Below are 27,012 nucleotides of genomic sequence, written 5' to 3' on the forward strand. Positions count from 1 at the left end.
AGTGCCTTTTCTTTTCTTGCTCTACCTGCCAGCATTGGGCTTATTACTCAAAAGAGGGGTTCCCGGGATCCCTGGGTGGCGCAGCGGTTTAGCGCCTGCCTTTGGCCCAGGGCGCGATCCTGGAGACCCAGGATCGAATCCCACATCGGGCTCCTGGTGCATGGAGCCTGCTTCTCCCTCACCCTGTGTCTCTGCCTCTCTCTCTCTCTCTCTCTCTCTCTCTCTCTGTGTGTGTGACTATCATAAATAAATAAAAATTTTAAAAAAAGTTTAAAAAAAAAAAAAGGGGGTTCCTAAAGAGTGATGCATAAATGGAATATGGGTAAGAGAAGTTATAATATAAAGGTTTTCTGAAGGAATCCTAGAAAGAAATGCTCTTGGAGAGTGAATAAATCCTCTTCGATTTCAGTGCTTCTCAATCTTTCTAGACCTCAACCCAAAATGTAAGAGATACATTTTACATCACCTGCATACATTCATGCATGGATACAACTGACCCAACCATTATACAAAACAGTACTTAGCCTCAACCGCATGAGATATACTCTGGGATTTTGTCCCACTTTCTTCTGTAAATATGCTGGTGGCAGGGGCACCTGGTTGTCTCAGTCGGTATTGCCAACCGACTCTCAGTTTCAGGGTTGTGAGTTAGAGGCCCACGTTAAGCATGAACTGTCTTTAAAACAAAATTGCCACCCACAAAAATTGATTTCATGATTCCTTAATAGGTCTCAGCCCACAGTTTGAAAACATCATACCCATCTAAACATTTTATCAGTCTGGTATTTCCGTTTCGCACATTGTAGCGTAACTGCCTACACTCACATCCTACATTTCAGAGAAAATCTAGTCCCTGAGATCTGACAAGTGGTGACTCTTCCAGATTCTGCGAGAGCAAAACTTAAGGAAAACTCACCTCAGCCTTCTGCTTCTGCTGCCAACAGGAGACTGATAAACTCAAGGTTTTCCAGACCTAAAAATTAACCTTTGTTCTGCGGTAGACTTTTTTGAGGGAGGGAAACAGGAATGTTTTCCAGCTCTCCCTTTCCGTGCAAGTTCAGAATTGTTTGGGGGTTTTGTTTTGGTTTTTGGTTTTGGGGTTTTTTTTTTTTTTTTTTTGGTTTTTCATCTTCTCTTGGATCTCCTCCCTTCTCTCAGTGGCTCTTCAAAGAGAGTTGTTCAAGTCCACGAAACAATGGAATGACTCAAGACCCAGATCTGTAACCTCCTTGACCTTGCCGCCCTCTCAGCTAGCCATCCCCCCCACCCCCAGCCAAACGAGGGACCCCAGGAAAAACTGGGGGCAAAGGATGCAAATAAGAAGGGGAGTAGAGAGAAGGAAGGGGGAGCTAGGCGGCTAGTCCTGTTCCTTCTGCTTTGCCGGGTGGCGGTCGCGGGAGGGAAGGCTGGCTGCGTGGGGACTGCTGGCCAGCGCCTCACCTGTGCTGCGCCCCGGGCTCGCGCTTTCCTTTCACTTTCTCAGGTCGCCAACCCCCGACACCTGGGGACCCAGCGACAGCTTCCACCGCAGCCCCGGTGAGGCGGGAGGAGGAAAGGCACACGGAGGACGGAAAGGGAAAAAACTAGGAGCATAAAGTAAACATTACCTGCGAGCAGAGGTGAGAGAGCGAGCCAGGTAAGCAACAGGTGAACCAGGAAGGTGAAAGCTACGGGATGCGGGATGGAGGGCGCCTGCGGTGGGCACTGCTCATTTCTCCTGGGGGGTGGGGGGGCGCAGGCCAAGGTATGGAGGGCTTTTGTCCCAACCCTGAGCCTGAGAACTTACTTGGGGGAGGGGGAATGTGGAAGGAAAATTCTTGCTCAAGTTACAGTGATATGACACCGGAAGTGGAATGGCCTTTATTTGAAAAGCCAGAAGGGAAAAAGTGGTTTCGTTGTGTCTTTTGTCTGCTGGGTCATTTGCCATAGGTGACTTCAGAGGCGTCCAAGAGAGGCATGGGATACTTCTTCATCCATTTAAAGCTGCTCAGGGTCTTCACACACGGTTATGAATCTGGGTGCTTTTTAAAATTGTGTGATGATACAGATTTGTCCTTTCCTGACTTTAGAGAAGACCAAAAAATGAAACTGGAAGAAATGGGGAAGGGTGTCATAAGGCAGGAGCAATGTGAAGCATGTCAAATTTAATCATCAAAGGGATAAGTTTCCATGTATTTTTATGAAACATTGGATGAGGAGACCCAACACAACATCATGTGAAGAACAGTTGAAAGGCCCAGGGATATTTGCCTCGAGCGGATATGCTTGCTGCCTCAAATATCTGATGGGCTGTCATGTGGAATAGGAATCTGCCAAGTGCTGGCACAGCACGAGGGGCAACAGATGGAAACCCCAGGGAGATGGAGTTCAACCCCATGTAAGTTAGAGTTGGACATGCCAAATGGATTTTTTTTTTTCAGGAGACTGAATTCCTTGTAATCAAAGATATCAAAGCACAGGTGTTTATTTAAGCAGAAATGCTGAGGTGGGAATGAAGTTTCAGGGGATTGTGTTGATCACTGTTCCCCAAACCCAGAGGGTCATCAGAATCACCCACAGCGCTGCGTGTGCCTGTGTGTGTGTGGTGTGTGCGTGCATGTGTGCGTGTCTGGGTGTGTCTTTAAATATGTTTAGCAGATCTGGGATAGGCTCTAGGAATGTATCTTTCTAATTATCTCCTCTAGTTGGTTCTGACATAACCAGTTAGTTTGGAAAACACTATCTTTAGAAACGTTATTTCCCAGACTATAGTAAAATATGTCAGAAAACACTTGAAAACCATAGTTTTCATTTTGCGTTGGTTTTTTTAAGCGTATTTATTTTTAAGTAATCTCTACAGCCAACACGGGGCTTGAAGAACTCACGACCATGAGATCAAGAGTCACATGCTCTACGGACTGAGCCAGCCAGGTGCTCCACATAGTTTTCATCTTAAATATTCTCCAAATCCTAACTTCCTGGTCAAGAAATCCAGAAGAAAAAGGCCACGTCACTCTTCCCCAAACTGACTTCTCTGTCAAATCTTGTCGGTCCTTGTTGTTGGTTGCCTGGACGTTCTGTCTTCCACAGTTGGGGGGGGGGGTTTCCTCCTCGTGTGAAGCGGAGACAGGATGACACCTAGGCATGACCTCCGCCTCTGCCATCCTCTGGTTCTGGGCACTTGATAGAACGTGGGGGATCTCTTGGCCTCAGTGACTAAGATTTTAGTGAATGCTGTCATCCAATAGTGTTGCTTGTGTCCTGGGCCCAACAGAGAATGACAGTTAAACTCTTCATTTCAAAGGAATGCCAACTCATGTAGGCAGGTGTGTGCCTGTGGGGGAGGTTCCCTCGCACCTGGCCAGTAATTAGTGTCTTTCTCCCACAAGAATGCAAGTCCTCTGAAGGAATAACCTCCCTTTCCCTCGTCCTGTCCTACATCCCAAGTGCCTAGAACAGTGCCTCATTCACTAAAGAAATGCTAGATTCCTTTTTTTCTTCCTAGGTCCGTTCTAGGTGGCAGGAGCCATGCAATTCTCCAGCTCATCCAGAGCAGCAGATGAGAATTTTGACTATTTGTTCAAGATTATCCTCATTGGGGACTCCAACGTGGGGAAGACGTGTGTGGTTCAGCATTTCAAATCTGGGGTCTACACAGAGACACAGCAGAACACGATTGGGGTGGACTTCACTGTGCGCTCCCTTGAGATTGATGGCAAGAAAGTAAAGGTTAGAAAGGCACAGGGTTGGCTCCTCTTCTCTTGGCTAGAGTGCTTAGGTTGTTTTTGTTTTTTGTTTTTTTAAGATTTTATATATTTATTTGAGAGAGAGAGAGAGAGAGCATAAGCAGGGGGAGGGGCAGAGGGAGAAGTAGACTCCCCACCGGGCAGGGAGCCCTATGCAGGACTCCATCCCAGGACCCCGGGATCATGACCTGAGTCAAAGGCAGATGCCCAACCGAGTCACCCAGGTGCCCCTTAGCTAGAGTTCTTAACATCAAAACACATCCCTGGGGAATAAAGGATTTAAATATAAAAGATGAAAGCATAAGAATACCAGAAAAAAAATCATTGGAATATTTATCTTTATCATTGTGGAATGGAGAAATTACCTTTTTTAAAAAAAGATTTTATTTATTTATTTGAAAGAGAGAGAGAGCACAAGCAGGGGTTGGGGGGGCAGAGAGGGAGAGGGACAAGCAGACTCCCTGATGAGCGTGGTGCCCAATGCAGGGCCGATCGCAGGACCCTGAGATCATGACCCAACCTGAAATCAGACACTTAACTGACTGAGTCACCCAGGTGCCCCAGGAAATCAGCCTTTTAAGACAAGAACTCGGATGCCATCAAGGAAAATCACAACCATCTAAAGGCCAAATTTATATATCTCTATATAATGTTATAAAGGTCATATTTCTACATTCACAAGAATACTGTAAACAAAATTTTAAAAAATGACAAACTGGAGAAAAATATTTGCAAATATGGAACTGACAAAAGGCTTATTTCTTTAATGTGAAAGAGCCACAATAGATATCTAAATATAACAACCAAACACAAAAAGTAGGCAATCCACAGATTGTACGAAATTGCTATTTCATAGTAAGTTCGATAGAACTAGCTCAGAAATTTATGTCAAGTTGTAAAGGTGCCCATCCTTACTCATAATTTAAAAAGTGCAAATTTGAATAAGTTTACCTATTTGATTAGAAAAGATCAGAAAGTGTTGGAGAAAATGTAAAGCACAATCTTGCTTCAGATCTTGACTAAGTAAAAACAACAGTAAAAAGACATTTTGGAGGTAATTAGGACAATTTTTAACATATTAGATGATACCAGGAAGTTATTGAATAGCTGATTAGCAGTGATGGTGGCATTGTGCTTATGTACGAAAATGTGCACTTTTGACACAAAGGAAGTGACATAAAGCCTGGGATTCACTTTAAAATAACACCTCAAAGAAAACACAAGAGGCTAGATGAAGCAAGATTGCTGGAATCTTAATTATTGAGTCTGGGTGATGGATATATGAGGGTTCCTTGTTTTATTCTCTCTAGTTTGGGGTACGTTTACAGTCTTTCTTTAAAAAATACGTTGTATAGGGGCACCTGGCTGGCTCAGTCAGTGGAGCATGCTACTCATGATTTCAGGATCATGAGTTCAAGCCCCACACTGGGTGCAGAACTTAACTTGATGAACTAATCAATTATTAATGAGTACATTTTATAAACAGTGTGAGACAGTGAACAAACAGGTACCCTCAGACATAGTGGGAGGGTGTACAAACGGATGCCCCCGTGGGATGGCCATTGAAAAGGCATTACTTGGGACCCCTGGGTGGCTCAGCGGTTGAGCACCTGCCTTCAGCCCAGGATGTGATCCTGGAGACCCGGGATCGAGTCCCACATCGAGCTCCCTGCATGGAGCCTGCTTCTCCCTCTGCCTGTGTCTCTGCCTCTCTCTCTCTCTCTCTCTCTCTCTCTCTCTCTGTGTGTGTGTGTGTGTCTCATGAATAAATAAATAAAATCTTTTAAAAAAGAAGAGAGAGAGAGAGAAGGGATTACTATTAAGGACACTCCTAGGGATCCCTGGGTGGCGCAGCGGTTTAGCGCCTGCCTTTGGCCCAGGGCGCGATCCTGGAGACCCGGGATCGAATCCCACGTCAGGCTCCCGGTGTATGGAGCCTGCTTCTCCCTCTGCCTGTGTCTCTGCCTCTCTCTCTCTCACTGTGTGCCTATCATAAATAAATAAAACAAAAAAAATTTAAAAAAAAAAAAAAAAAAAAAAAAGGACACTCCTAAAAAAAAAAAGAGAGAGAGAGAGAGAGAGAGAGACTCCTAGACATAAACAGCTGAGTGGTCCTTTTTTTTTTTTTAAGATTTTATTTATCCATTCATGATAAACATAGAGAGAGAGGCAGAGATACAGGCAGAGGGAGAAGCAGGCTCCACGCAGGGAGCCTGACGTGGGACTCGATCCCGGGACTCCAGGATCATGCCCTGGGCTGAAGGCAGGTGCTCAACTGCTGAGCCACCCAGGGATCCCTAAGAGGTTCTTTAAAATCAGAACAGTTCAGCCAGCGCCAGCACCTTGAGCAGGTTCAAAGGTAAATCCCAATATCTAGACAAAGGGATGTTGGAGGTTAAAAAACAAGATCAAGAACACCAGACTCATAAATAAATAAAATCTTAAAAAAATGAAAATAAAAAATAAAGGGATGCCTGGGTGGCTCAGTGGTTCAGGGCCTGATCCTGAGGTCCTGGGATCGAGTCCCACATCAGGCTCCCCACAGGGAGCCAGCTTCTCTCTGCCTGTGTCTCTGCCTCTCTCTGTGTATCTCTCATGAATAAATCAATAAAATCTTTTTTAAAAAAAAAATATATATATATATATACAGCAGACCCAAGACATCGGATACACCTCTCCAACTAAAGCATCCCTTAGATGGTGGCTCCAAACCTGAAAGCACACCCAAATCATCCTGAGGACCACACGGAAACACGGATCCCTGGGCCCCACTCCAGACCTACTGAATTGGGGTATCTCGAAGTGAGACCCAGGAACCTGCTGTTTCCAGACAGCTTAGGTGAGCAAGCTCTCGGCAGGCAGGCCTGGGAACTCCTGATGCGAACCCCCTTTGCTGCCCTTTTGCAGATGCAAGTGTGGGACACCGCAGGTCAGGAGCGCTTCCGGACCATCACTCAAAGCTACTACCGCAGTGCCCACGCGGCCATCATCGCCTACGACCTCACCCGACGGTCGACCTTCGAGTCTGTTCCTCACTGGATCCACGAGATAGAAAAATACGGAGCGGCAAACTTGGTCATTATGCTGATTGGTATGGCGTTTTCGAAGCATTTAGCTTTTCTGTCCTGCCCCCCTCTGCTGATGCTCAGCTTTTATATGCTTCTGACGGCAAGGGAACAGGGAATCCTAAACGTGCAGGTGGTGACGGGACCTCGGAAAGCATTCGGCTTAGAATTCCCATCAGATCCACTTGAGAATGGGGGTGGTGGGAAGGGATGCGGACTTGTTGATAATACAGATTCCAAGGCCCACCCTAGAGTGTCTCCTCCCGGAGACCTGGGATGGGGTCCGGGCTTCTCTATGAAGACATCCCCAACTGATTTGATGCAAACGTGTGTAGACCACACGGGAAATACCCTGCAGTCTGAGGTTTACAGTATCAGATGGGCTTCAAATCCCCAAGGGAGCCACTCCGAGGCGGGTGACTGACTATCCGTGAATGACTCCCTACACCTGCTAGGACCCTAAGCCAATATTTTTTTTTTAAGATTATATTTATTTATTCATGAGAGACACACACAGAGAGGCAGAGACACGGGCAGAGGGAGAAGCAGGCTCCCTGCAGGCAGACAAATGTGGGACTCGATCCCGGGTCTCCAAGATCACGCCCTAGGCTGCAGGCGGCATTAAACCGCTGTGCCACAAGGGCTGCCCCCCTAAGCCAATCTTTTTTTTTTTATAGTAAGTTTATTTTTTATTGGTGTTCAATTTGCCAACATACAGAATAACACCCAGTGCTCATCCCATCAACTGCCCCCCTCAGTGCCCGTCACCCCTAAGCCAATCTTAACGAAAAACCACCATCAAAATTAGCAGCAACTTCAACTGCACCAAGGAAACTGCCAGCTTAAGATGTGAGCCGTCCTATTGAACATTCAGACGGTGTAAGGTTTCCATCCCTTCTCTGTAGTTTCAGTTTTGCAAACGGAGCTGCCTTTTCCTTCCTCCTGTCCACACGGCTATTAACCAAGTGGCTGCTAAATTTTGGCAAGATTGTTTAGGCCCTTGCTACTCAGAGTGTGGCCCACGGACCAGCAGTTACCAGCTGAGGTTTGTTAAAAAGTGCAAGCTCTCAGGCCCCATCCCAGGCTTAGTAAATCAGAAGCTTCATTTTAAGAGGAAAAGAGATTCATAGGCAAATGGAAGTTTGCACAGCACCAGCCTAGACAGCTACCTGGGAGATTGACAAAGAGCTAAACGTATCATGTTTAATGGCTTATTCATCCTGTGACAAGCATGGCCTAGCTCTGCGGCTGGCCACCCTCTGAGCCTTAGTTCCTGATCTATAAGATGTGACTAATACTTAGTGGGTTGTAAAAATGTAATGAGAAACTGTACATAAATTGCTTAGCAGTGCCTGGAACCAGGTAAATGCTTACTAAACTATAGGATTTGTTCTAGGACGTTTGTTTGAGGATCTGACTCATCTCTGTTCCAAAGAATTCAGGGCTTATGGTGAGGGGGCGACTTCCTAGGACCTAGGAGAAGCCAGAGGTTGAGCCCCAGCCAGAGCAGGAGCCAGTGGAGCCAGCCCCCCCCCTCTGACAAGCATCCTCCTCTCAGGACCTGGGGCCTGGGAATCAGCTTCCTTGCACTGTATTGTGTACCTGTTTTCCCTCCCTCAGAGCTGTTTCTCACTGCAGGAGTAGTGGGGGCTGCCCCCATTTACCCTGGAATCCTCACTCATGGAGTTTCTGACATCATCCCCCCCTCACTCTGGCCACAAACCTCATTCTCTCAGTATCCGCTTGCTCACATTCCTCAGAAAGGGAATCCCACTGCCCCCCCCCCTTCCTTCTTTTCATGGCAAAGCATGACCCAGGCTGCTGGCCTACCCAAGGATGGGCGGGCCTGGGGTAAGGTGCCTACCTGAGACCAAGCAGCTGGGCCCCAGTGGAGAATCAGTCACAGGATGCGAAGCCTGGACTCTGGTGGGGCTCTAGAAGTCACTGGCGTGTGTAGCCCATTCATTATTACTGGCACATCCAGCCCATTCATTATTACTATCAGGATTCCAGAAAGGACGTTTTGCTTCATAGTTCGGCCCCTGTCCTATGCACAGACTTGAAGGGAATGCTGCTTTGGAACTCATGCTGCTCCTCCGAGCTTGAGAAACAAAGTCATTCCAAGAGCCTAGAGTGGCTGCCTCCTTCCTGCTGCATCAGATCAAAACCTCCAGATTCCATAGTCTGTTGCCCAAGTAGATGCCCCTCCCCCTGGGTCCCCTCCTTTTCTCAGAGGGGCTTGCCCACCTGGCAGACACCAGGGAAGAGGGATTAGCGAGGCTTCCCCCACGGAGGGCACCTTATCTCTCTGGGAGGAGTGAGGTGCCTCTCTCCTGTAGCTTCTCACCCCAAGACTCCCTTTGGGATCAGAAACTTTCTTTTTAAAAAAAAAAATTATTTATTCACGAGAGACACACAGAGAGGCAGAGACACAGGCAGAGAGAGAAGCAGGGAGCCTGACATGGGACTCGATCCTGGGACTCCAGGATCACTCCCTGGGCCGAAGGTGGCACCAAACCGCTGAGCCACCCGGGCTGCCCCTGGAATCAGAAACTTTCATAATTTGACTTCTGGTATAAAGGACGCTTCTACAAGCAGAGTTCAGGGTTAGAGAAATAAACACTGACCCTGTAAAGACCCATATTTCTTCCCCATCAACCACTTCTGGGAAGCGCGAAGGAGGATGCTCACCGAGGGGTCCTGCATCCTTCAGGACAGCTGCTTCCTGAGGAGCAGGGCCCCAGCCCTGGGGTGTGAGGACCAGGAGGGTTGCTAGGAAGATGCTGATGACAAGTGACACAAAACACTTAGGCAGCTCCGGGTGCAATTCTGAGCCCTCTCCTGAGTCACTGCATGTAACTGGACTTTGGAGTCAGGTTTGGGTTTCTGCCCTTCTCCTCTGCACTTGGACTCATTACTCTCTCTAAATTTCCACTTCCTCCTCTACTAAACTGATACCTGCTGCAGGTGTGTTGTTGGGTTGGTGGCTACAGGAAGCACTTAGCGCGGTGCTAAGATCCCAGTGAGGGGAAGCCGTTATTTCCTGGCGGAGCAGGTGAAGCTCCACTGGCCAGAGGGGCTCCGAGGCCCACGGCCCACAAGGCGTAGCTCCCAGAGAAGGGGCACCCAAGGGTGAAAAATGTGCATCTCACTAATCACACTTGGGGTTTCCCCAGGAAGGGGGACCGGATCTCTTTTCCATTAAATTCCCGCTTCTCACAATGAAGTAGTCCTTCCTCCAGGCCTGGAAGCTGCTCGCCCCCAGGCCCCCTCCCTTCTCAGCTCTCTTTGGAAGACACCGCCCTTTCTCCAAGGTGCTGGGCCTCCCTGGCTGACGCCCCCCAGCGCCCTCCTGAACTACTAGTTCCTCTGCCACAGACACAGATGGGGACAGGAGGGGGTAACAAATACTAAGATGTTGCAGGATTTCCCGGAAGCTCACAGCTATGGTGGTTTCATGGCCAGGTCTGTGGCTCCTCACAACCACCTCTGCCTCACTTTGTCACTGGTCCTAGAAATCCCCCCAAAGATGATCAGGATGTGTCAGTTTATGACGTGCCCAATCCCAAGGGCTGACATATCGGGTCCTCCTGTTTTCTCTCCGTGGCCTCCTCCCCTTAGTCTAGAAAAGTCAGCTGTGCTGCTCCCTCACAGAAGTGTCCTCGCCCCCTTACTCTATTTCTTTACACAAGGGTCTCTCTCTCTCTCACAAGTTTACTGCAGCCCCTCACAGACATTTACACAAATGTCAGAGAGAGGCTTGGGCACCGATTTATACTGCTCCTCCTCTCCGGCCATTTACAGGAAGATCAGCGCCCCCCCCAACTTGGGGTCCCTCTGTTTCAAATCCGCGGTGGCCCCCATTGCCCTCAAGAGAGCATACGAATTCCTGCGCACAACAGACAGGTGCCCTCCCTGCTTTCCTCCCAGAGAAGGCCGGCTCTTACCCTTTTCTCATCCCTTGTGCTCTTTGTGACCTCCTGGCTCTTGGTACTCTCCATCAGAGTGAGGTGTTCAGGAGCCAGCTTCCTGTTATAGGCTACACAGGGTGTTCTCCTAACTTCCCTGGGCACCTGCTGTGTGACCCCTTAGGACTTCAGGCAGACCTTCCCCTTAAACTGCCGTTGTATTTCCAGGTCCACGGTCTCTCAGCAAAAGCTCTCTGTGCCTAAGGTATAGGCGTTCAGAATTTGCCAGATCTTAGGAGAATGCGTTCTATGTTACACAACACCCTCAGCAGGTCTGGGCCAACCCCCCCCCCCCCGCCCCAGGTCAAATGCATGAGTGTTTATACAGTGCACTGAATCGTGTGTGAATGGTCATACAAAGCAGGGTGAATGAAAACTTCAGATGCCAGTTTAAGGCAGACTTTACTGTCAAAGGAATTACCAGAAAACCAGAGTTTCTGAGCTTTTAGGATTTAGGAAATGTGGACCAGGGATTATATGCCTGTACTTCTACCAACTGTTACCTTTCACCTGGTCCTTGACGTATATTATTTCATGGCCTATCTTGGATCAGAAAATTCTGGTACAGTTATTTTTTTAAGATTTTATTTATTTATTCATGAGAGACACAGAGAGAGTTAGAGACACCGGCAGAGGGAGAAGCAGGCTCCCTGCAGGGAGCCCGATGGGGGACTCGATGGGGGACTTGATCCTGGGACTCCAGGATCACACCCTGAGTTGAAGGCAGATGCCCAACCGCTGAGCCACCCAGGGGTCCCCTGGTAGTTACTGAGCTGTGTGTGTGTCTTGTCTCCTTGACAAGATGAAGAACCCCTGCGTTCAGGCAGGGCCATCTCACTGGGCGCCCAACACGCAGCACTTAGCAAGCGAGGACTCAGATTGCAAGTGGCAAACACACGGTTTCTCTCCCTTCCACCGGGTGTCCGGCTCGTCCTGAGGTGTGCGGCCCCCAGCTGTGGAGAGGCTGGGCAGTGGACAGTCAGTGCTCTAACCTGCTGTGGCGATAGGGCAGGTTAGGGGAGCAGGTCATAAAAGGCAGACCGAGGGCAATCAAGCCCAGAACCCACAGCTCAAAGTGAGGGATGCCCAGGGCAGACCCGACTCCCCGCTCAGGGACTCCCACTCCTACATCCCTCCCCCCACCAAGGGGCTCTCACATCTTCCTTCCAGAAGCAGAGCCCCGGCGGAGCTTAAGCCTCCCTGGCTGTAACTATGCATGCAGCCGTCTTGAAGGTGTGTACCGGGGTTAGTTTGCAGTGGCTGCTGTCATAAATACCATAAACGGAGCAGCTTGAAATCGTGGGCAGGTGTTCTCTCGCAATCCTGGAGGCCAGAAATCAACTCAGAATCTCTAGGCCCAAATCAAGTCTCTGGGGGGTCTAGGGGAGACTCTGCTCTTGGCCTCTTCCAGCTTCTGGCGGCTGCCACCATTCTTTGTTGTGGCCGCAACATCCAGCGTGCACGTCCTTCTTCACCTCACTTCCTCTGTGTGTGTAAAGTCTCCCCCCACCCTGCTCATCAGGATCCATGTGGCTGTATTTGGGGCCCATCTGGTTAATCCAGGTTTCTCTCCCCATCTTGAGATTCTTTTTTTTTTTTTTTTATGATAGTCACAGAGGGAGAGAGAGAGGCAGAGACACAGGCAGAGGGAGAAGCAGGCTCCATGCACCAGGAGCCCAACGTGGGATTCGATCCCAGGTCTCCAGGATCGCGCCCTGGGCCAAAGGCAGGCGCTAAACCGCTGCGCCACCCAGGGTTCCCTTGAGATTCTTCATAACATCTGCAAAGACCAGAGATTAGAACCTAGTGTCTCTGGGAGTCAGTTTTCAGCCCACCACCGTAAAAGCAGGCAGGCAGCGTCTCAGACTGAACACAGTTGGAAGGAAGATTCCTTTGGCCCTGAGCCAACGTGGCCTGACAGAGGGACGGAGTCCTGCAGCCTGTGGCCTGGGTCGGCATGAGCCACCCTCTGGCCTGGGGCCTCCGCACTGGCCAGCGGGGACAGAGGGCAGCAGCCGGACTGCCGTTAGCTGTGCTCCCTGCGGTCACTTCTCGCCAACAAGGCCTGAGCCCTTTGTCAGCGATGTGTGTTACAAACATGTTTTTTATCCTGTGGGTGGCTGTGTCACTCTCCTGATGGTGTATTTGTTTTCTGAGATTTTAGTTTTAGGGCACGTGGTTGGCTCAGTCAGTTAAGCGTCTAACTCTTGATCTCAGCTCAGGTCTGGATCTCAGGGTCGTGAGTTCAAGTTCTGCATTGGACTCCACACTGAGGGCAGAGCCTACTTAAAAAAAATTTTTTTTTTGGGGGGGCAGCCCTGGTGGTGAAGCGTTTTAGCGCCGCCTACAGCCCAGGGTGTGATCCTGGGGACCCAGGATCAAGTCCCACATCAGGCTCCTCGCATGGAGCCTGCTTCTCTCTCTGCCTGTGTCTCTGCCTCTCTGTGTGTGTGTGTGTGTGTGTGTGTCTCTCATGAATAAATAAATAAAATCTTTAAAAATTTTTTTTAATTTTTAAGTAATCTCTACACCCAATATGGGGCTCAAAAATTTTTTTTAAGATTTTATTTATTTATTCATGAAAGAGAGAGAGAGGCAGAGGGAGAATCAGGCTCCATGCAGGAAGCCTGATGTGGGACTCGATCCCGGGACTCCAGGATCAAATTTTCCTTCTTCCAGGATCCCTGTGAACTTGTTTTTGAGTTTTTAGTCTACTCTGCTGATCTATTTCATTTGTTCTGTGGGGCAAAAGTGCTTCGGACACCACCACGGCTTGTGTCCTCCAAAGGACCAGATATACAGTGTATCTACGGTACTAAATTTTCTTTTTTTTTTTTTTTTTGGTACTAAATTTTCATGAGATCTATATACAAATGTTCGTAGCCACTCTATCATAATAGCTGAAAACTAGAATCAACTCCATTTCTTCAAATGGATGGACACTTAAACTCTGGTCCACTCATACCACGAACTATCACCCTGCAGTAAGAGGAATAAATTACCAACACATACTTGGATGGATCTCAAGGGAATTACCCTGAGTGAAAAAAGACAATCTCAAAAGGTGACACCCTGTATGACTCCATCTCTGTGACATTCCTGAAATAACAAAATTGTGGTGATGGAGAATGGATTCATGGTTGGGGGTTAGAAGTGATGGGAGGTTGCAAAACAATGGCATGAAGGAGCGCTCTGTGTGATGGAACTGTTCTGTATCTTGGCTGCAGTGGTGGGTGGAGGGATGTACACGTGTGATAAAATCGCACACGATTTTACACGTGCACACACATGTGCACACACACTCCTTTGCAGGAGTGCACTGTGTAAGTGCTGAAATCTGCAGAGGCTTTGTGGGATGGGCCAATGTTCATTTCCTGATTTTGAAGTCGGACTATAGTTACCCAAGAGGTTACCCATGGGGAAGTAGGGGGAGCGGTACTTGAGATCTCCCTGAAGCACCTCCTTCAAACACCTGTGAGTCTGTAATTGTTTCAAAATTAAACGTTTTAAAGGCTTTCATGGTGGGAAGGGTTAATTATGGGGAAAAGGGATCTAAAAAGGCTCCTTTAGGGGCAAAAAACAAGTTGAGAAACACCAGTCTGGCCTGTCTTAATTACTGTAGCTTTGTAATCAATCCTGATGTCTAGTGGAACAGACCCCGTAGGAGAACAATTTTACCTTGAGATTCCTGCCTCAGAGGAATCAAAGTCCGATGACTGGATGATTGTGGGGTTGAAGTGGAAAAGCAAGAGAGAGGGGTCACTTTTCCTTCTGTAACCAGTCCTGGGCCAGGCTCACAAAACCCCTCACTGAGCTTTCTTTTCTTTCTCTTCCTTTCTTCCTTCCTTTCTTTCTTTCTTTTTTGAATATTTAGTTTATTTATTCATGAGAGACACAGAGAGAGGGAGACACACAGGCAGAGGGAGAAGCAGGCTCCATGCAGGGAGCCAAGGTGGGACTCGATCCCGGGACTCCAGGATCACGCCCTGGGCTAAAGGCAGGTGCTCAATGGCTGAGCCACCCAGGTGCCCCCCTCACTGAACTCTGGGGTAACTTGGAATGTTCTATAACTCCGAGGGGAATAGCAATAGTTACAGCATGAACTGCACACTCACAGTCCACATCCTATTGTATGTAAGGGATAGCTAAATCCTGCATTTTCCATTCTGCCTCTTCAATCCAGCAAGTCCTCATCACCATCTCCTCAGCTAGACCCCCTCCCACCACAGCTTCCAACACTTTGTGGTTTGGAAAAGAGCGGAAAGAGAAACAAGATTGGAAGGAAGAAGAGAGAAGATCAAGAGACTCCCTCTGGCACAGTCTTTACCTTGTTAGACCTAGAAGGAATGACGGCCCCTCCCTCCAACACGGAGGCTCCACCTGTCTGCCAGTAAAGCACACACCTCCCACCCCCTTCTCATGGCTCCTAAAGATCACATTTGATCTTTTTTTTTTTTTTACATTTGATCATTTGATAGTGATTTAAGACAGCGGCTCTGTTTCCATCCACCAGCGGTTTCATTTTCGGTAAATCTGCCCACAATTGCCGTTTATGATTGAATCATATGTGAATATTGCCCAAGGAAAATGTTTCTTTTTAAAAAAATTTTTAAAGATTTTATTTATTCATGAGAAACAAAGAGAGAGAGGCAGAGACACAGGCAGAGGGAGAAGCAGGCTCTGATACAGAACTTGATTCTGGAGGACCCCGGGATCACGCCCTGAGCCGAAGGCAGGTGCTCAACCCACTGAGCCACCGAGGCACCTGAAAATATTTCTTTTAAAGGTTCATTTAAAAAAAAAACAAACAGGGGATCCCTGAGTGGCTCAGCGGTTTGGCGCCTCCCTTGGGCCCAGGGCGTGATCCTACAGTCTAGGGATCGAGTCCCGCGTTGGGCTCCTTGCGTGGGGCCTGCTTCTCCCTTTGCCTGTCTCAATCTCTCTCTCTCTCTCTCTCTCTCTCTCTCTCTCTCTCTCTCTGTGTGTGTGTGTGTGTCTCTCATAAATAAATAAATAAATAAAATCTTAAAAAATATATAACAAGCAAAACAAAACAAAGACCAGATTCAGTTTCTCAGTGGAATATTTGCTTCTCTCTCCCTCCCAGGGAACAAATGTGACCTGTGGGAAAAGCGGCACGTCCTGTTTGAGGATGCCTGCACCCTGGCTGAGAAATACGGCCTCCTTGCTGTGTTAGAGACATCTGCCAAGGAGTCTAAGAACGTAGACGAGGTCTTCACGCTGATGGCCAGGGAGCTGATCGCCCGCAACAGCCTGCACTTACTTGGGGAGCGCACCCTGGACAGCCCGGCCCTGGATTCCAGGCCCGTCGTCCTGGCCCAGGGCCCGAAGGAGAAGACCCACTGCATGTGCTGAATATGTTCACGAGGCCGGTTGCACCCACCGGTGCCGCCTCTGACACCCAAGGCAGCCGGATACCCTGCTGTCCACCACCTTGCATCTCAGACCAAAGCCCAGACTTGCGCTGGTCCTTAAACCCTTCCCGCCCCATAGGGAGCAGTTTGCCTCGATTCACAGCAGAGGCCAGACCTGTGGACTCAGTGAAGCGACACCACTGTTCCCCTCCATTCTGCTGATTCCGCTTAGGCCTCGGGGCGCAGGGGTAGGAAGACAGGTCTGCTCCTCGTTATCCTTCCATTTGGTCTCCCCAACCCTTCAACTATTTTCTACTGAATTTTGCTTCTCGCTGGAAGAAGAGGGTAGTGAAGGAAAGAATAAAGGAGGAATATCAAGAGAGGGGAGAGGATGTTTAGAACATTCCAGCTCAGGCAGGAGGGATGGGAAAAAAGCCTGCAGTGATAAACTGTTAACTGTTGTTACCTTTTGCTTCCTGATAGTCACACCTCAGGTCTTTTGTTTGGGGAGCAAAGCCTTTCACATAAAGACCATAAATACTGTCTTGCCAAATGGTCAAGAGCCATGTGATGGAGACAGAGGTGGATCTCTCTTTATCCTAGTTGGGCTGATGTGACCACCCTCCTAGAATGTGGGAGATGCCTACAATTTCTTTCTAAAATACCAGATTAAAATAATAATAATAATAAAATACCAGATTATCTGCTGGATAAAAACTCACTTCTGAATTGAAATTCAGTTGGCTCAGAGATGACTATCAAGCCAGTATTGACCTCACTGTGTGGCCAGTGTGTGTGCCGTGTATCCTCCAGAACCTGTGAGTAATAAACATTGTTTTTTCAAAGTTCCCTGATGGTTGTTGCTGAGGCACATCTTGTAATCATAAGAACCACAAGGGCGGGTCCAACCGCAGCAAAGGCTCTGAATCAGGAGAGGTCTGTGTGGACTCACCTCTCAGTACTATGGATAGGCTGAGACCAGCACAAAACAGGTAGCCACTAACCATGTGTGTGGCTCTTGAGTACTTGAAATGTGGCTAATTCAAGTTGGAGATGAGCTCTTAGTGTAAAATATTTTGAACACTTAGTACAAAAAAAAAAGTTTAAGGAGTCTTACAATAATTTTATATTGATTATATTTTATAATGTTATTTTATTTTATTAAAGATTCTATTTATTTATTTATTTATTTATTTGAGAGAGAGAGACAGGAGAGAGAGCACAGCAGAAGAGGGAGAAGCAGACTCTGCTGAGCAGGGAGCCTGACCAGGAGCTCAATCCCAGGACCCTGGGATCACGACCTGAGCTAAAGGCAGGCGCTTAACCAACTGAGCCACCCAGGAGTCCCTGAAATGATATTTTGGATAAATTAGGTTAAAAAACATATTATTAAAATTTCACCTGCTTGGTTTTCTTTTTTACTTTTTAAATGTGGCTACTAGAAATATTAAAATTACATATGCGGCTCACACCATACATCTATCAGACAGTACAGTAAAGCAATGCTCCTCAAAGTGTAGTTCGCCAACTAGACATATAAGAGTGGCCAGGGGACACTTGTTATGGATTCTTGAGGCCCCTCAGTGACAGAATCAGAATCTTTTCACAAATCCACATCCACCCAAGCCTGCCCGGTGCTTCTTCCCCACACTGAAACTTTCAGATGCCTAATGTGCAGAGGCTGGGGGCTTAGGAGGGAGATCATAGAGAATTAATCACATTTTCATTCATTGCACTTTATATTTCTTGTTGAAATAAGCCACCTACCTTTAGGAAACATGAGGGGAAATCTCACTACACGCCACACAATGAACGCATCATAGGACCACGTCCTGAGCTGAAGGCAGACACTCAACCACCGAGCCACCCAGGTGCAGCAGGATTTAACATATTCCTGTCAACAGGGTGCACGTGTGAGAACAAGGCCACTGAACAGCAGCAAACTGTCATTAGCCAGCCGGGGATTCTGTTGAAATTATAGTCCTTGGACAGAAACCCTCAAGTTCCCTGAACAGGCCTTGAAAGGCTCTCCAGTGTGGGGTGGTGTCATTAGCGCCGCCTTCAGCCCCGGGCGTGATCCTGGAGACCCAGGATCAAGTCCCACGTCGGGCTCCCTGCATGGAGCCTGCTTCTCCCTCTGCCTGTGTCTCTGCCTCTCTCTCTCTCTCTCTGTGTGTGTCTCTCATGAGTGAATAAATGAAATCTTTAAAAAAAAATAAAAATAAAACAAATAAAGAGAAGCACAGGCTTTCCTGGGGCTCAGGGCCGTCTCATGCCCAGCACCAAAGCCAGCTCAGGAGGCTCCCCGCTAGAGCCCCACTCCGGGAAGGCTGTGAGTTATATCGAATTCTCGCATTTTTCTCACTTTTCCCAAATTATATAGCTGGTAGCAAGTGAGTTATGAGATAAGCCCCAAAAGGAAAAAAAAAAAAAAGCTCCAAAAGGGACATTTTGGAAGAATAATAAGATTGCACACGTCTCTATTTTGTCTGCCAATGTCAAGTACTTTTCCACGTGTGAGGAAATCTTTCAGTTAATATTTCATTGTTTGTAGACTATTTCTGAATCTCTTCCCCATTCTGTTACTGAAAAGACCTATTAGTAATAATAGGAATATTACTACAATAGTATTATAATGGCAAACACAGGGCAGCCCCGGTGGCCCAGCGATTTAGCCCTTGCCTTCAGCCGAGGGCGTGACCCTGGAGACCCAGATAGAGTCCCGTGTCGGGCTCCCTGCATGGGGCCTGCTTCTCCCTCTGTGTCTCTCATAAATAAATAATTAAAATCTTTTTAAAAAATGTTGAATTAAAAAAAATTTTAATCTTCAAAAAAAAAAATAAAAAAAAGGCAAACACATATAGTAATTACTATGTGCCCAGCACACAGTACCACTTTATTGATACTAACTCGATGAATCCTGCCTACTATCTTTTGAAGCAGGTACTATTTATAATTCCTATTTTACAATGACGATATAAAACACAGAGAGACTGCTAGTAAGTAACAAAGGCAGGATTCAAACCCAAACAATCTGGTTCCAGAGCCCACTAGTAGCAAGAAGACTCTGCTCCCACACCAGATAATGACCAGTATCAGATTTGGGTTCCGTCCTATTTTTTTTTTAAGGGAGAGGCTATTTTTTTTTTTAAAGATTCTATTTAGGGATGCCTGGATGGCTCAGTGGTTGAGCACCTGCCTTTGGCTCAGGGCATGATCCCAGAGTCCCAGGATCGGGTCCTACATCGGGCCTCCTGCATGAAGCCTGCTTCTCCTCTGCCTATGTCTCTGTCTCCCTCTCTCTGTGTCTCTCATGAATAAATAAATAAAATATTTTAAAATAAATAAAAAAGATTCTATTTATTCATGAATCTATTCTATTTATTCAATAGAATCTTTATTTTTTTATTTATTTTTTCAAATATTTTATTTATTTATTCATGAGAGACACAGAGAGACAGAGACACAGGTGGAGGGAGAAGCAGGCTCCATGCAGGGAGCCGGATGTGGGACTCAATTCCAGGACCCCAGGATCACATCCCAGGCCAAAGTCAAGCGTCAAACCACCGAGCCACCCAGGGATCTCCATGGGTTCTGTCCTATTAACCCCTCCTCACACTGTGTAGACACACACACACACACACACACACACACACACACACGGAGGAAAAGAAATACACTTATCCTAAGATATGCTCTCAACCATACATTTCAGTATCCTTCAAAGTCAAGTCATACAGCTCTGCAAGAGAAGCAAGAGAGGGGGAAGGAGGCAGTGTGGGAGGGGCCAAGAATGGAGGAAGGTGAATTAAGCTAGTTCTATCTAACCAGAGGGGAATTAGGGAGGAGCTGGGACAGAATTATGACAGGCCCAGCCTGAGCCCACCTCCTCTTGAACAGGGATGATGTAGAAACTCCACTTTGCTCATAAGCAAGGTTGTCTGGGCGACCCAAGGCCAACTAGGCTGAGTTCTACCCCAGCACAAAGGTTAGATTGGGAGGATGGAGAAGCAAGCCACACATCAATGCTCCCAGCAGGTTGCTTGCAAACCTCCAGGTAATGCAGAAGAGGTTCTGGGATTCATATCAAAGGCAAGAATAGTACCTGCTTCAATTTTTCATTTTGAAAAATAACAGTATCTGTTCAGGAGCCTGTGATTGGGGATCCCTGTGTGGCTCAGCAGTTTAGCGCCTGCCTTTGGCCCAGGGCATGATCCTGGAGTCCCGGGATCGAGACCTGCATCGGGCTCCCTGTGGGGAGCCTGCTTCTCCCTCTGCCTGTGTCTCAGCCTCATTCTCTCTCTCTCATGAACAAATAAATTTTTAAAAATCTAAAAAAAAAAAAAAATAAGAGAGCACAGAGTAGGTGATAATTCTGCAAAATCACCCAAAGATTGCTCATCATCTGACATATAACTTGTATTTACATATCATTATTACTTAATTTTACTTATTCTTTGTTTTAGATTTTTCTTTTTCTTAAAGATTTTTATTGATTTATTCATGAGAGACACACACACACAAAGAAAGAGACAGAGACACAGGCAGAGGGAGAAAGAGGCTCCATGCAGGGAACTCGATGTGGGACTCAATCCCGGGTCTCCAGGATCACACCCTGAGCCAACGGCAGACACTCAACTGCTGAGCCACCCAGATGTCCCTAGATTTTTCCTTTTTTTTAAGATTTTATTTTTATTTTAATTAATTAAGTAAGTAATTTTTAAAGTAGGCTCTGCACCCAGTATGAAACCCAATGCAGGTCTCAAACTCACAACCCCAAGATCAAGAGTCACATACCCTACCGACTAAGCCAGACAGGTGCCCTTAAATTTACTTACTCTAATATAGTGTATAAATATGTCTCTAGAACTTAACAGACCATTGTTTAAAAAAAAAAAAAAAAAGACCAATGTTTAAAAGGGACCATAGAGGGATCCCTGGGTGGCGCAGCGGTTTAGCGCCTGCCTTTGGCCTAGGGTGTGATCCTGGAGACCCGGGATCGAATCCCACATCGGGCTGCTGGTTCATGGAGCCTGCTTCTCCCTCTGCCTGTGTCTCTGCCTCTCTCTGTGTGTGTGTGTGTGTGTGACTATCATAAATAAAAATTTTAAAAAAAAGTTTTTTAAAAAAATAAATAAATAAAAGGGACCATAGAGTGGTGATTATATTCAACTAGTCTTTTCATTTACTGGGATTAAAAATTATCCACACATAATGTGTTAATTTTTAGAAATGTTTGCAAATAGCAGTTACAAAAATAAAATTTAGGGCAGCCCCGGTGGTGCAGCGGTTTAGCGCCGCCTGCAGCCCAGGGCCTGATCCTGGAGACCTAGGATTGAGTCCCGCTTCGGGCTCCTGCATGGAGCCTGCTTCTCCCTCCTCCAGTGTCTCTGCCTCTCTCTCTCTCTCTCTCTCTCTCTCTCTCTCTTTGTCTATCATAAATAAATAAATAAATATTTAAAAAATAAAAAAATAAAAAATAAAATTCATAACATCAGTAAAACATGAAACCATTTTTTTCAAAACCATTTATTTTGGGATCCCTGGGTGGCACAGCGGTTTGGCGCCTGCCTTTGGCCCAGGGCGCGATCCTGGAGACCCAGGATCGAATCCCACATCGGGCTCCCGGTGCATGGAGCCTGCTTCTCCCTCTGCCTGTGTCTCTACCTCTCTCTCTCTCTCTCTCTGTGACTATCATAAATAAATTTTAAAAAAAATCAAAACCATTTATTTTTTAAAGCACAGAATATAGGCATTCACCATAACAGAATGCTGTTTATATTTATATATTTATATTGCTGTTGTCTATCCATACTTTATTTATTTCTGAACCCAAATATGGGTTATTTAAAATTCAGCAATGTTCTAACATAAGTTAAAAAAAATAACCTAAACAGTGAACATCCATCATTTTAAATGGGGAAAAGTCAGTATATCTCAATATAAATGAAGGATTGCATTGTCAGCGATAGTTACACAGCACCATAAGTGTAATTAATGGCACTGAATTGTATACACTTAAAATGGTTCAAATGAGAAATTTTATGTTATATATATTTTACCACAATATAATTATTAAAAAATTAATAATGCAATACACCAAAAACCATTGCATTGTGCACTTTAAATGGGTAAATTGTATGGTACATACAACCTCACTATATCTCACTACACCTGTGAAAAAAATGTCTTAAAATAAGCTCAAGAGGGCCTAAGGAGAAAAAATAAAGTATTTTATTTTACTTATTTGTTTAAAGATTTTTTTTTTAAGTAATCTCTACATTCACGGTAGGGCTTGATCTCACAATCCTGAGATCAGGAGTCACATGCTCTACCGGCGGAGCCAGCCACATGCCCCTAAAGATTTTATTTTATTTTAAAGTAATCTCTACACCCAACATGGGACTTGGACTTACAACCCTGAGATCAAGTGTTGCATTCCCTACCAACTAAGTCAGCCAGGTGCCCCCCCAATTGTTTTTTAAATAAATTTTATTATACAACCTTAATAATTTGCCAGCCAGAAGAATTTCTTTTTAACCTTAACTGTTAGGTACACACAGAAACATTAAAACTGGTTTTCAAATTCCTAAGGGAGTTACTAAGATTACATCTTACTCAGAAACCACTGAGAAAGGGCTTTGTCATTTGGGGGGGGTGGGGGGAGGTTAAATATACTGACTTTAGAGAAGCTGATTTTTTTCCTTTTTTTTTTTTTTTAAGATTTTATTTATTTATTCACGAAAGCCACAGAGAGAGAGAGAGGCAGAGACACAGGCAGAGGGAGAAGCAGGCTCCATGGAGGGAGCCCGACATGGGACTCGATCCCGGGACTCTAGGATCATACCCTGGGCCGAAGGCAGGCGCTAAACCCCTGAGCCACCCAGGGATTCCTGATTTTTTTTTTTCAATGTAGCGTTTTATTTTTTTGCATGCTGCAAACATTTTAAGTTACAGAAAATCTTAAGAATATTAAAAACCAGGGCAGCCCCGGTGGCGCAGCGGTTTAGCGCCGCCTGCAGCCCAGGGTGTGATCCTGGAGACTGAGGATCCAGTCCCACATCGGGCTTCCTGCAGGGAGCCTGCTTCTCTCTCTGCCTGTGTCTCTGCCTCTCTCTTTGCTCTCTCTGAATGAATAAATAAATAAATCTTTTTTTAAAAAAAAGAATATTAAAAGCCCCTAGGATTTCCATGCAGACTAACTTTCTCAACATGATCTTGTACATATTCTTTTTTCCAAACATTTACTTTCTAGAGCATTTCAGCCTGTATAGGATGTAGCTGTTAGGCCCTTCAAGAGGTGTCCTCTAACCTGGCTACTTAACAATATGAACCTGGCAACTCATTTCCACTTTGGGGAGCTTTACTATTCTCAATTGGAAAAGAGGAGGCTGGACCACAGAATGGGCCTGCATCCTGGCTGTGCTTCAGATGGGCCACTTGCTAAACATGCAGATTCCCAGGCCCCAGCCCTGGAGCTATGCTTCCAAAGGTCTGGACTAGCATACATAATTTGTACTTTCTAGAAGTCTCTTCAAGGCACAAAGTGAGTCTCACAAGCCAACTCATTGACTGGGCATCAAAGACTAGAACCCATCTGTTTATCTGTACAGCTCTCTAAGTATCCAAGCCTTAGGGGCCAGTGACCACAGAGATTTAAAGCAGACTTGGGGGGAAAAAATAAAAAAAAAAAAAAAGCAGACTTGGAGGTGCCAAAGAAGCCCACTGCCCTGTTGAAGTTTTGCTATTCAAACATAGGATGTTTACCAGGAGCTCAATTTAAGGATTATTATACACTTTGTTCTAAGGGATGTGGGAGTCTAAAAAGAAGTATCAAAAAGAATTTCCCGACCTAAAAGAATTCAACATTTAGCATAAACCAATCTTACATATTCAAAGTTAAATAATGTTGTATAGTTAATGGCCAGAAAAACTGACAGAGAATAATGTATCAGTTGAAGGTTGGCGGGTGGGGGGAATACCTGGGCTGGCTAAAGTGATGTGGGAAAATGTCTTGGAGGATTCAGGACCTCAACAGGCTCTGTGACAGAAGGGAAAGGATGGGATGACAAGGGGACCTTGTGTGAATAGAAAGTGGGAGGAGGCCCAGTGTTTCGGGGATGAGGACTGGGGTTTGTGTTGGAATGTCCTGGTGCATGTGAAGCAATTTTGAGAGACCAGAATGAAAAAGCTGATGGATTTGATCCTGCTCCTAGAGACAGCAGAAGTTCTTAAGGATTCTGGAAAAGGGAATCATAGGATTCTATTGATAGGAATACAGGAAGCCAGGGGACTGAGTCAGATCCAAGGAAAGCATGTTGTTCAGTTTTAGGACCGGAGGGTGAAGTGAGAGAAGATAGCGAGCAAGCGGCTGGATGCTGACTGGCACCTGGTGACAGGCCAGGAAGGGGGGAAAAGGTGACGCCACTGGGTATTCTTCCTACCGTTTTGGTGCTGATGCCCTTGCCCGCAGCTGCTGTGTTCTGTCCCTCGAGCTGGTCCAGAAGACTGGAACCTCCTTCAGGGCAAGTGCTGCCCTACTTGGCTTTACTGCATCCCCCGCACTATGACTTACCCAGGAAAGGTGCTTCGGAGGTTTGTTGGTGGCATGAATTTTGAGTAGGAGTGAAGGAGGATGGAGAAGGCCCAGGATGGGGACTTAAGAAACGCCCATAACTAGGGGGAGGAGCCACCACTTCAGAAGAAATCCCAGCCAGGGCAGCTCCCAGCATAGCAGTTTAGCGCTGCCTTCAGCCCGGGGTGTGATCCTGGAAACCCGGGATCGAGTCCCACATCGAGCTCCCTGCGTGGAGCCTGCTTCTCCCTCTGCCTGTCTCTGCCTCTCTCTCTCTTTCTGTGTCTCTCATGAATAAATAAATAAAATCTAAAAAAATAAAAAATAAAAATAAAAAAGTAGAAACTTATAATTAGAAAAAGAAGAAGAAGAAGAAATCCCAGCCAAGATGGTGTCAACGAATGCTGCTCACGAGTGGCCTGCACACTGTTCCTGCTCCCTGGCCAAGCAAGTACAGGAATTGAGAGCATTTGGGAACTTTACATCAATCTGGCATTGCCACAACATCTAACTCTGTCCAATCCAGTATCAACTTTGGGATGATACTTGGAAGGATGTTTTTCATTTCATTTTTGGTGGCTTTTTTTTAAAGATTTTATTTATTTATTCATAAGAGAGACACACAGAAAGAGACACAGGCAGAGGGAGAAGCAGGCTCCATGCAGGGAGCCCGATGTGGGACTTGATCCGGGGACCAGGATCATGCCCTGAGCCAAAGGCAGACGCTCAACCACTGAACCACCCAGGTGTCCCTTGGTGGCTCTTTTTAGGATTTATTTATTCTAGAGGCACCCAGGTGGCTCAGTCGGTTAAGTGTCTGGTATGATCCTAGGGTCCTGGGATGGGAGGCCCACATATGGCTCCCTGCTCAGCAGGGAGCCTGCTTCTCCCTCTCACTCTGCCCCTTCAGCCCCACCCCACTCATGCTTGCTCTCTCTCTCTCAAATTAAGATCTTCAAAAAAGATCTATTTGAGAGAGCAAGTGAGCAAGAGCATGCATGCATGTGGGAGGGAAAGCAGAGGGAGGGAACGTCAAATGACTTCCCATTGAGCATGGAGCCCAACGATAGAGGGGGGTGGGACTCGATCTCACAACCCTGAGATCGTGACCTGAGCTGAAACCAAGAGTCAGATGGTCAACCGAATGAGCCACCCAAGAGCCTCCATTTCATATTTGAAATCCCTTTCTTTCTTTCTTTCTTTCTTTCTTTCTTTCTTTCTTTCTTCCTTTCTTTCTTTCCTTCTTCCTTCCTTTCTTCTTTCTTTCTTTCTTCATGAGAGACAGAGAGGCAGAGACACAGACAGAGGGAGAAGCAGGTCCCATGCAGGAAGCCCGATGTGGGACTCCAGGGACTCCAGGATCACATCCTGAGCCAAAGGCAAGCACTCAACCGCTGAGCCACCCAGGTGTCCCTGAAATCCATTTCTATTATCATATCACAAAAGGTCTCTGCCTATATCTCTCATGAATAAAAAAAAAAAAATTAAAAAAAATCACAAGTAGAGATTGCTTATACAAGAACTTTATCAGTAAAAAAGTTGGTGTCTAGAAATAAGCAAAGGCTTTTTTTAATACCAGGAATAGGGGCACCTGGGTGGCCCAGTGGTGGAGTGTCATCCTTTGGCTCAGCTGTCATCCCTGCACAGGGAGCCTGTTTCTCCCTCACCCTGTGACTCTGTCTTTCTCTCTGGGTCTCTCCTGAATAAATAATTTCTTTAAAAATAATACCAGAAATACTACTTCTAAGTATTTAGGCTCTGGAATCCCTCAGGGATGTGTGAGATGGTATTGCTAATAATGAAAACCTGAAAATCATCCTGAACAATAGGGGGTTGTTAAATAAATTCTATACAACTTTTATTTTTTTAAGAGATTTTATTTATTTATTCATGAGAGACACAGAAAGAGAGACAGAGACACGGGCAGAGGGAGAAGCAGGCTCCACGCAGGGAGCCCAATATGGGACTCGATCCCGGGTCTCCAGGACCACATCCTGGGTTGAAGGTGGCCCTAAACCGCTGAGCCACCCGGGCTGCCCTCTATACAACTAATTATCTTTTTATACCCAACGTGGGGCTGGAACTCATGACCCATAAATCAAGAACTGCATGCTCTGCCCAATGAACGAGCCAGGAGCCCCAAATTCTACACATCTTTTAAAGGTGTAATAAAATTGTTCAATGGGGGTGAAAAACGTTCACTATAAAGATTACAGGGAAAGTGTGGTTCCTTTGTACACACACAAAGTACGTACATACTTGGAGGAAAACCCATAGAGGTTAGCACTACAACACAAACCGAAA

The 27,012-nt window shown here is 46.3% G+C and overlaps 2 protein-coding genes across 4 annotated transcripts in view; one reads left to right on the forward strand and one right to left on the reverse strand.

The window, feature by feature from the left end:
- The window catches only part of SLC37A3 (solute carrier family 37 member 3), a 78,343-nt gene extending 53,591 nt beyond the window's left edge, over nucleotides 1-24,752 (reverse strand). Inside the window, exon 1 of the mRNA XM_055335112.1 lies at nucleotides 24,578-24,752. The gene's annotated coding sequence lies outside the window, so the exon portion shown is untranslated. The remainder of the gene's footprint in view (nucleotides 1-24,577) is intronic.
- Nucleotides 1,339-16,940, forward strand: RAB19 (RAB19, member RAS oncogene family). Of its 3 annotated transcripts, none has more exons than XM_055335115.1 (4): nucleotides 1,339-1,636; nucleotides 3,485-3,708; nucleotides 6,633-6,816; nucleotides 15,866-16,940. In XM_055335115.1, the coding sequence occupies exons 2-4, from the start codon at nucleotides 3,508-3,510 to the stop codon at nucleotides 16,132-16,134; spliced, it is 654 nt and encodes a 217-aa protein (XP_055191090.1). In that variant the 5' UTR covers nucleotides 1,339-1,636; nucleotides 3,485-3,507; the 3' UTR covers nucleotides 16,135-16,940. The 3 variants fall into 3 exon arrangements, with proteins under 3 accessions (XP_055191090.1, XP_055191092.1, XP_055191091.1); XM_055335117.1 differs by having other exon boundaries at nucleotides 1,339-1,619; XM_055335116.1 differs by lacking the exon at nucleotides 1,339-1,636 and adding an exon at nucleotides 2,713-2,910.
- Nucleotides 24,753-27,012: the final 2,260 nt, after the last annotated feature.

The sequence above is a fragment of the Nyctereutes procyonoides genome, unplaced genomic scaffold, assembly GCF_905146905.1.
Source record: "Nyctereutes procyonoides isolate TBG_1078 unplaced genomic scaffold, NYPRO_anot_genome, whole genome shotgun sequence".
In the NCBI taxonomy this organism is placed as follows: Eukaryota; Metazoa; Chordata; class Mammalia; order Carnivora; family Canidae; genus Nyctereutes; species Nyctereutes procyonoides.